The sequence below is a fragment of the Ranitomeya imitator genome, chromosome 9 (assembly GCF_032444005.1).
Source record: "Ranitomeya imitator isolate aRanImi1 chromosome 9, aRanImi1.pri, whole genome shotgun sequence".
Lineage (NCBI taxonomy): Eukaryota > Metazoa > Chordata > Amphibia > Anura > Dendrobatidae > Ranitomeya > Ranitomeya imitator.
Window position 1 is genome coordinate 156,443,676 of NC_091290.1, and position 12,359 is coordinate 156,456,034.

At 44.8% G+C, this 12,359-nt stretch overlaps 1 protein-coding gene across 4 annotated transcripts in view; it reads left to right on the forward strand.

The window, feature by feature from the left end:
• Positions 1-2,783: 2,783 nt before the first annotated feature.
• Positions 2,784-12,359, forward strand: part of DOK4 (docking protein 4) — a 40,093-nt gene continuing 30,517 nt past the window's right edge. For 2 of the 4 annotated variants that reach the window (XR_011315290.1, XR_011315291.1), the window contains exon 1: positions 2,784-3,044. Coding sequence is in view for 1 of the 4 variants with exons in the window: in XM_069739617.1 (XP_069595718.1) it covers positions 2,979-3,044 (66 nt within the window). In the remaining 3 variants the exon portion in view is untranslated. The remainder of the gene's footprint in view (positions 3,045-12,359) is intronic. The other 2 variants (XM_069739617.1, XM_069739618.1) reach the window with 2 other exon arrangements.

The following is a 12,359-nucleotide window of genomic DNA, read 5'->3' on the forward strand; positions in this document are numbered from 1 at the left end:
CAATTGTCTCACAACTAAAAAGCACTGAGTTCGTTCTCCAAACTTATTTGCGCAGAGTCCTCGCAAGAACTTTCTGCAAGTTTTTAGTGAGAGGAATGATTACTCAAACCAAATCACTAATGCTCTAAAATATCCCACCGCCTTGCCACCAATTGTCACGATTCCCCTGACCGCTGTCACCAATGGGTCAGGATTCACACCGTGACCGTCACCCCTACGTCACGGATTGAGGTGACTTTAGGCCAACAGACGGCTATCACATGTGCAGGGGGGCTTATCTTAGTTATCCCTCCACTGCTAACAATGTGATGAAAAAACACACACAAGGCTATTGACCTCTTAGTTTACAGCAGGGGCTTATTCTAGGTATCCCACTGCTTTCAATATATCACAAACTGTAGGGATTTATGTATATCCCGCTTACAGTTCCACTTAACACTTGCAGCTCTCTGGCGCCCCCTTACTCTCAGGTCAGATTAGGTACTGCACCCTGGGTAATTAGTCGCCAGAAAGGCTGCCTGCTATGTACTGGCTATTGGGCACGCTGCAGCGACGCGATAACTACTCCCACTCAGGCAGGAACAATAATTATTAACGTCGCAGCCGCTACAACATAACCCAAAAGTCTGCACACTTCTCGCTGCCACCAGCTTCGATTAAACGGGTCCGAAGCTAACCCAACACAACAGTAACAGTAGCGTATTTCACTTCAGAAGACAGGGTAAGTTTAGAGCATGGATGAACGAACTAATATATAATAGTATATTCCATTGAAATTAATTAGGCAGTGCTTTATGAAAAATATTTTATAAAGAAGTTACAAAGGAGACAATTGCAAATATGTACAAGGGTAATTATAACAAAGGGAATAAATGAGAAAAAGCAACACTTACAAGTTCAAAGCATGACAGGCATCCAGGCTAGTGGAGTTTCCATATATCCCAGTCCATGGGATGCTGCTGGCTTCAGGAGAGGACAAGAAGTCAGGAAGAAATCTAGCAGAGACACAGCTGGGGATGTGTGCAGCCAGTTATACTTTCAAGGCTGTGACATCACAGAAAGGCTGGCTTATCCAGACCCTCCTCTCTCTACATTCTGCCTAAACTTTAAACTATTCTCTCTGATTTCTATAACTTCACTACAAAACATGTCAGCGTCCTAAAAAACCCATCAATCATCTCGGATTAACGTGAGCATTCTAATGAGATCAAATATGTCCTAACTGGGATACATATTTACAGAGAAATCCCTACCTCTTTACCAGATGGAGTTAGAAACCCGAGTTTAAAGGGATGGGTACCTACACCGAGTGAGACTACGAATATATATTTTCGTATTTCTAGCTTAAATCGTTTGCCTAATATCTAACAAAAACTAAACAAAGAATCTTTCATGAATTTTTGGAGCCACTTTTCCTTATAGCTGAACAAGAGCTTACACAGGAAATGCTAGTCGTAAATTCCGTTCGGCAATAAAACCTCTCTTCCCCCATACTCTCAGAGAAGGACAGCCAGGAATTTGCAGCTACAAACTGTTACTCCAAGAAGGGGGGGCTTAGCCCACTCAGGCTAGCAAGAGAACTACTTATGATATTTCATACCATATTGTGACAGGGGTATAGGTCTCCGGTGTCGGGGGTGTGTAGCCCCGGGGTCGGGGGTATATGTCTCCGGTGTCGGTGTGTGTAGCCCCGGGGTCGGGGGTATATGTCTCCGGTGTCGGTGTGTGTAGCCCCGGGGTCGGGGGTATATGTCTCCGGTGTCGGTGTGTGTAGCCCCGGGGTCGGGGGGTATATGTCTCCGGTGTCGGGGTGTGTAGCCCCGGGGTCGGGGGTATAGATCTCCGGTGTCGGGGTGTGTGTAGCCCCGGGGTCGGGGGTATATGTCTCCGATGTTGGTGTGTGTAGCCCCGGGGTCGGGGGTATAGTTCTCCGGTGTCGGTGTGTGTGTAGCCCCGGTGTCCGGGGGTATAGGTCTCCGGTGTCGGGGGTGTGTAGCCCCGGGGTCGGGGGTATATGTCTCCGGTGTCGGTGTGTGTAGCCCCGGGGTCGGGGGGTATAGGTCTCCGGTGTTGGTGCGTGTAGCCCCGGGGTCGGGGGTATAGATCTCCGGTGTCGGGGTGTGTGTAGCCCCGGGGTCGGGGGTATAGGTCTCCGGTGTCGGTGTGTGTGTAGCCCCGGTGTCCGGGGGTATAGGTCTCCGGTGTTGGTGCGTGTAGCCCCGGGGTCGGGGGTATAGGTCTCCGGTGTCGGGGGTGTGTAGCCCCGGGGTCGGGGGTATAGATCTCCGGTGTCGGGGGTGTGTGTAGCCCCGGGGTCGGTGCGTGTAGCCCCGGGGTCGGGGGGTATAGGTCTCCGGTGTCGGTGCGTGTAGCCCCGGGGTCGGGGGTATAGATCTCCGGTGTCGGGGGTGTGTATAGCCCCGGGGTCGGTGCGTGTAGCCCCGGGGTCGGGGGTATATGTCTCCGGTGTCGGTGCGTGTAGCCCCGGGGTCGGGGGTATAGATCTCCGGTGTTGGTGCGTGTAGCCCCGGGGTCGGGGGTATAGATCTCCGGTGTTGGTGCGTGTAGCCCCGGGGTCGGGGGTATAGTTCTCCGGTGTTGGTGCGTGTAGCCCCGGGGTCGGGGGTATAGGTCTCCGGTGTCGGGGGTGTGTAGCCCCGGGGTCGGGGGTATATGTCTCCGGTGTCGGGGGTGTGTGTAGCCCCGGGGTCGGTGCGTGTAGCCCCGGGGTCGGTTTCGCTCACATCTCCGGTTCCCGCCTTCAGTCGTCTGTGTGAATCTGACAGAAGCGCTCGAGGATGGAATAGTCCGCAGTAGACGGGGGCAGCTCACCCCTGGCTCGTGTAGTGGATTGCGCCGATCCTCCTCCTGTCCTACAAATACTGGATCTGTCCACTGGGTGTAAGAGGGGGAACCGGGCAGTGACAGGCGAGGAGCCGGGCGGAGGATGAGGAGAGCCGGGCCCGGGCAGCTGCGTCATGGCCTCCAGCACCACGGACATCGTCAGGCAGGGCTACGTGCGGATGAGGAGCCGAAAACTGGGGGTGGGTAAGAGGCATGACCCCCCGAGAAGGCAGCACCCCACTATACATATATATACTGCACCAGCACCCACTATACATATATACTGCACCAGCACCCACTATACATATATACACTGCACCAGCACCCACTATACATATATATACTGCACCAGCACCCACTATACATATATATACTGCACCAGCACCCCACTATACATATATATACTGCACCAGCACCCACTATACATATATACTGCACCAGCACCCCACTATACATATATATACTGCACCAGCACCCACTATACATATATATACTGCACCAGCACCCACTATACATATATACACTGCACCAGCACCCACTATACATATATATACTGCACCAGCACCCACTATACATATATATACTGCACCAGCACCCCACTATACATATATATACTGCACCAGCACCCACTATACATATATACTGCACCAGCACCCACTATACATATATACACTGCACCAGCACCCCACTATACATATATATACTGCACCAGCACCCACTATACATATATACTGCACCAGCACCCACTATACATATATACACTGCACCAGCACCCACTATACATATATACACTGCACCAGCACCCACTATACATATATATACTGCACCAGCACCCACTATACATATATACTGCACCAGCACCCACTATACATATATATACTGCACCAGCACCCACTATACATATATATACTGCATCAGCACCCACTATACATATATACTGCACCAGCACCCACTATACATATATACACTGCACCAGCACCCACTATACATATATATACTGCACCAGCACCCACTATACATATATATACTGCACCAGCACCCACTATACATATATATACACTGCACCAGCACCCACTATACATATATATACTGCACCAGCACCCACTATATATATATACACTGCACCAGCACCCACTATACATATATACACTGCACCAGCACCCCACTATACATATATATACTGCACCAGCACCCCACTATACATATATATATACTGCACCAGCACCCCACTATACATATATACACTGCACCAGCACCCCACTATACATATATATATATACTGCACCAGCACCCACTATACATATATACACTGCACCAGCACCCACTATACATATATACACTGCACCAGCACCCACTATACATATATACACTGCACCAGCACCCACTATACATATATATACTGCACCAGCACCCACTATACATATATACTGCACCAGCACCCACTATACATATATACTGCACCAGCACCCACTATACATATATACACTGCACCAGCACCCACTATACATATATACACTGCACCAGCACCCACTATACATATATATACTGCACCAGCACCCACTATACATATATACTGCACCAGCACCCACTATACATATATACACTGCACCAGCACCCACTATACATATATACACTGCACCAGCACCCCACTATACATATATATATACTGCACCAGCACCCCACTATACATATATACACTGCACCAGCACCCACTATACATATATACACTGCACCAGCACCCCACTATACATATATATATACTGCACCAGCACCCCACTATACATATATATACTGCACCAGCACCCACTATATATATATACACTGCACCAGCACCCACTATACATATATATATACTGCACCAGCACCCCACTATACATATATACACTGCACCAGCACCCCACTATACATATATACACTGCACCAGCACCCACTATACATATATACACTGCACCAGCACCCACTATACATATATACTGCACCAGCACCCACTATACATATATACACTGCACCAGCACCCACTATACATATATACACTGCACCAGCACCCACTATACATATATACACTGCACCAGCACCCCACTATACATATATATACTGCACCAGCACCCCACTATACATATATACACTGCACCAGCACCCACTATACATATATACACTGCACCAGCACCCCACTATACATATATATACTGCACCAGCACCCACTATACATATATACTGCACCAGCACCCACTATACATATATACACTGCACCAGCACCCACTATACATATATACACTGCACCAGCACCCCACTATACATATATATACTGCACCAGCACCCACTATACATATATACTGCACCAGCACCCACTATACATATATACACTGCACCAGCACCCACTATACATATATATACTGCACCAGCACCCACTATACATATATATACTGCACCAGCACCCACTATACATATATATACTGCATCAGCACCCACTATACATATATATACTGCACCAGCACCCACTATACATATATACACTGCACCAGCACCCACTATACATATATATACTGCACCAGCACCCACTATACATATATATACTGCACCAGCACCCACTATACATATATATACTGCACCAGCACCCACTATACATATATATACACTGCACCAGCACCCACTATACATATATACACTGCACCAGCACCCCACTATACATATATATACTGCACCAGCACCCCACTATACATATATATATACTGCACCAGCACCCCACTATACATATATATATACTGCACCAGCACCCCACTATACATATATACACTGCACCAGCACCCCACTATACATATATATATATACTGCACCAGCACCCACTATACATATATACACTGCACCAGCACCCACTATACATCTATACACTGCACCAGCACCCACTATACATATATATACTGCACCAGCACCCACTATACATATATACTGCACCAGCACCCACTATACATATATACACTGCACCAGCACCCACTATACATATATACACTGCACCAGCACCCACTATACATATATACACTGCACCAGCACCCACTATACATATATACACTGCACCAGCACCCACTATACATATATATACTGCACCAGCACCCACTATACATATATACTGCACCAGCACCCACTATACATATATACACTGCACCAGCACCCACTATACATATATACACTGCACCAGCACCCCACTATACATATATATATACTGCACCAGCACCCCACTATACATATATACACTGCACCAGCACCCCACTATACATATATACACTGCACCAGCACCCCACTATACATATATACACTGCACCAGCACCCACTATACATATATACACTGCACCAGCACCCACTATACATATATACACTGCACCAGCACCCACTATACATATATACTGCACCAGCACCCACTATACATATATACACTGCACCAGCACCCACTATACATATATACACTGCACCAGCACCCCACTATACATATATATACTGCACCAGCACCCCACTATACATATATACACTGCACCAGCACCCCACTATACATATATACACTGCACCAGCACCCACTATACATATATACACTGCACCAGCACCCCACTATACATATATACACTGCACCAGCACCCCACTATACATATATATATATACACTGCACCAGCACCCACTATACATATATACACTGCACCAGCACCCACTATACATATATACACTGCACCAGCACCCCACTATACATATATACACTGCACCAGCACCCCACTATACATATATATACTGCACCAGCACCCCACTATACATATATACACTGCACCAGCACCCACTATACATATATACACTGCACCAGCACCCCACTATACATATATACACTGCACCAGCACCCACTATACATATATATACTGCACCAGCACCCACTATACATATATACACTGCACCAGCACCCCACTATACATATATACACTGCACCAGCACCCACTATACATATATATACTGCACCAGCACCCACTATACATATATATACTGCACCAGCACCCCACTATACATATATACACTGCACCAGCACCCACTATACATATATACACTGCACCAGCACCCACTATACATATATACACTGCACCAGCACCCACTATACATATATATATATATATACACTGCACCAGCACCCACTATACATATATATATATACTGCACCAGCACCCCACTATACATATATACACTGCACCAGCACCCACTATACATATATATACACCACCAGCACCCACTATACATATATATACTGCACCAGCACCCACTATACATATATATACTGCACCAGCACCCACTATACATATATATATATACTGCACCAGCACCCCACTATACATATATACACTGCACCAGCACCCACTATACATATATACACTGCACCAGCACCCACTATACATATATATACTGCACCAGCACCCACTATACATATATACACTGCACCAGCACCCACTATACATATATATATATATATATATATACTGCACCAGCACCCCACTATACATATATACACTGCACCAGCACCCACTATACATATATACACTGCACCAGCACCCACTATACATATATATATATATATACTGCACCAGCACCCCACTATACATATATACACTGCACCAGCACCCACTATACATATATATACTGCACCAGCACCCACTATACATATATATACTGCACCAGCACCCACTATACATATATACACTGCACCAGCACCCACTATACATATATATATATATATACTGCACCAGCACCCCACTATACATATATACACTGCACCAGCACCCACTATACATATATACACTGCACCAGCACCCACTATACATATATACACTGCACCAGCACCCACTATACATATATATACTGCACCAGCACCCACTATACATATATACACTGCACCAGCACCCACTATACATATATACACTGCACCAGCACCCACTATACATATATATACTGCACCAGCACCCCACTATACATATATATACTGCACCAGCACCCCACTATACATACATATATACTGCACCAGCACCCACTATACATATATACACTGCACCAGCACCCACTATACATATATACACTGCACCAGCACCCACTATACATATATATACTGCACCAGCACCCACTATACATATATATACTGCACCAGCACCCCACTATACATATATACACTGCACCAGCACCCACTATACATATATACACTGCACCAGCACCCACTATACATATATACACTGCACCAGCACCCACTATACATATATATACTGCACCAGCACCCACTATACATATATATACTGCACCAGCACCCACTATACATACATATATACTGCACCAGCACCCCACTATACATACATACACTGCACCAGCACCCACTATACATATATACACTGCACCAGCACCCACTATACATACATATATACTGCACCAGCACCCCACTATACATACATACACTGCACCAGCACCCACTATACATATATACACTGCACCAGCACCCACTATACATATATACACTGCACCAGCACCCACTATACATATACTGCACCAGCACCCACTATACATATATATACTGCACCAGCACCCACTATACATATATATACTGCACCAGCACCCCACTATACATATATATACTGCACCAGCACCCACTATACATATATACACTGCACCAGCACCCCACTATACATATATATACTGCACCAGCACCCACTATACATATATACACTGCACCAGCACCCACTATACATATATATACTGCACCAGCACCCCACTATACATATATATACTGCACCAGCACCCACTATACATATATACACTGCACCAGCACCCACTATACATACATACACTGCACCAGCACCCACTATACATATATACACTGCACCAGCACCCACTATACATACATATATACTGCACCAGCACCCCACTATACATATATACTGCACCAGCACCCACTATACATATATACACTGCACCAGCACCCACTATACATATATACACTGCACCAGCACCCACTATACATATATATACTGCACCAGCACCCACTATACATATATACACTGCACCAGCACCCCACTATACATATATACACTGCACCAGCACCCCACTATACATATATACACTGCACCAGCACCCACTATACATATATACACTGCACCAGCACCCCACTATACATATATACACTGCACCAGCACCCACTATACATATATACTGCACCAGCACCCACTATACATATATACACTGCACCAGCACCCACTATACATATATATATACTGCACCAGCACCCACTATACATATATACACTGCACCAGCACCCACTATACATATATATACACTGCACCAGCACCCACTATACATATATATACTGCACCAGCACCCACTATACATATATATACTGCACCAGCACCCACTATACATATATACACTGCACCAGCACCCACTATACATATATATATATATACTGCACCAGCACCCCACTATACATATATACACTGCACCAGCACCCACTATACATATATACACTGCACCAGCACCCACTATACATATATATACTGCACCAGCACCCACTATACATATATATATACTGCACCAGCACCCACTATACATATATATACTGCACCAGCACCCACTATACATATATACACTGCACCAGCACCCACTATACATACATATATACTGCACCAGCACCCCACTATACATACATACACTGCACCAGCATCCACTATACATATATACACTGCACCAGCACCCACTATACATATATACACTGCACCAGCACCCACTATACATATATATACTGCACCAGCACCCCACTATACATATATATACTGCACCAGCACCCCACTATACATATATATACTGCACCAGCACCCACTATACATATATACACTGCACCAGCACCCCACTATACATATATATACTGCACCAGCACCCACTATACATATATACACTGCACCAGCACCCACTATACATATATATACTGCACCAGCACCCCACTATACATATATACTGCACCAGCACCCCACTATACATATATATACTGCACCAGCACCCACTATATATATATATATATATATATATACACTGCACCAGCACCCCACTATACATATACACTGCACCAGCACCCACTATACATATATATACTGCACCAGCACCCCACTATACATATATACACTGCACCAGCACCCCACTATACATATATATATACTGCACCAGCACCCCACTATACATATATATACTGCACCAGCACCCCACTATACATATATACACTGCACCAGCACCCACTATACATATATACACTGCACCAGCACCCCACTATACATATATACACTGCACCAGCACCCACTATACATATATATACTGCACCAGCACCCACTATACATATATACACTGCACCAGCACCCCACTATACATATATACACTGCACCAGCACCCACTATACATATATATACTGCACCAGCACCCACTATACATATATATACTGCACCAGCACCCCACTATACATATATACACTGCACCAGCACCCACTATACATATATATACTGCACCAGCACCCACTATACATATATATACTGCACCAGCACCCACTATACATATATACACTGCACCAGCACCCACTATACATATATACACTGCACCAGCACCCACTATACATATATATATATACACTGCACCAGCACCCACTATACATATATATATATATACTGCACCAGCACCCCACTATACATATATACACTGCACCAGCACCCACTATACATATATATACACTGCACCAGCACCCACTATACATATATATACTGCACCAGCACCAACTATACATATATATACTGCACCAGCACCCACTATACATATATATACTGCACCAGCACCCACTATACATATATATACACTGCACCAGCACCCACTATACATACATACACTGCACCAGCACCCACTATACATATATATACTGCACCAGCACCAACTATACATATATATACTGCACCAGCACCCACTATACATATATATACTGCACCAGCACCCACTATACATATATATACTGCACCAGCACCCACTATACATATATATACTGCACCAGCACCCACTATACATATATATACTGCACCAGCACCCACTATACATATATACACTGCACCAGCACCCACTATACATATATATATATATATATATATACTGCACCAGCACCCCACTATACATATATACACTGCACCAGCACCCACTATACATATATACACTGCACCAGCACCCACTATACATATATACACTGCACCAGCACCCACTATACATATATATACTGCACCAGCACCCACTATACATATATACACTGCACCAGCACCCACTATACATATATACACTGCACCAGCACCCACTATACATATATATACTGCACCAGCACCCCACTATACATATATATACTGCACCAGCACCCCACTATACATACATATATACTGCACCAGCACCCACTATACATATATACACTGCACCAGCACCCACTATACATATATACACTGCACCAGCACCCACTATACATATATACACTGCACCAGCACCCACTATACATATATATACTGCACCAGCACCCACTATACATATATATACTGCACCAGCACCCCACTATACATATATATACTGCACCAGCACCCCACTATACATATATACACTGCACCAGCACCCCACTATATATATATATACTGCACCAGCACCCACTATACATATATATACTGCACCAGCACCCACTATACATATATACACTGCACCAGCACCCACTATACATATATATACTGCACCAGCACCCCACTATACATATATACACTGCACCAGCACCCCACTATACATATATATACTGCACCAGCACCCACTATACATATATACACTGCACCAGCACCCCACTATACATATATACACTGCACCAGCACCCCACTATATATATATATACTGCACCAGCACCCACTATACATATATATACTGCACCAGCACCCCACTATACATATATATACTGCACCAGCACCCCACTATACATATATATACTGCACCAGCACCCACTATACATATATACACTGCACCAGCACCCCACTATATATATATATACTGCACCAGCACCCACTATACATATATATACTGCACCAGCACCCCACTATACATATATACACTGCACCAGCACCCCACTATACATATATATACTGCACCAGCACCCACTATACATATATACACTGCACCAGCACCCACTATACATATATACACTGCACCAGCACCCACTATACATATATACACTGCACCAGCACCCACTATACATATATATACTGCACCAGCACCCACTATACATATATATACTGCACCAGCACCCACTATACATACATATATACTGCACCAGCACCCCACTATACATACATACACTGCACCAGCACCCACTATACATATATACACTGCACCAGCACCCACTATACATACATATATACTGCACCAGCACCCCACTATACATACATACACTGCACCAGCACCCACTATACATATATACA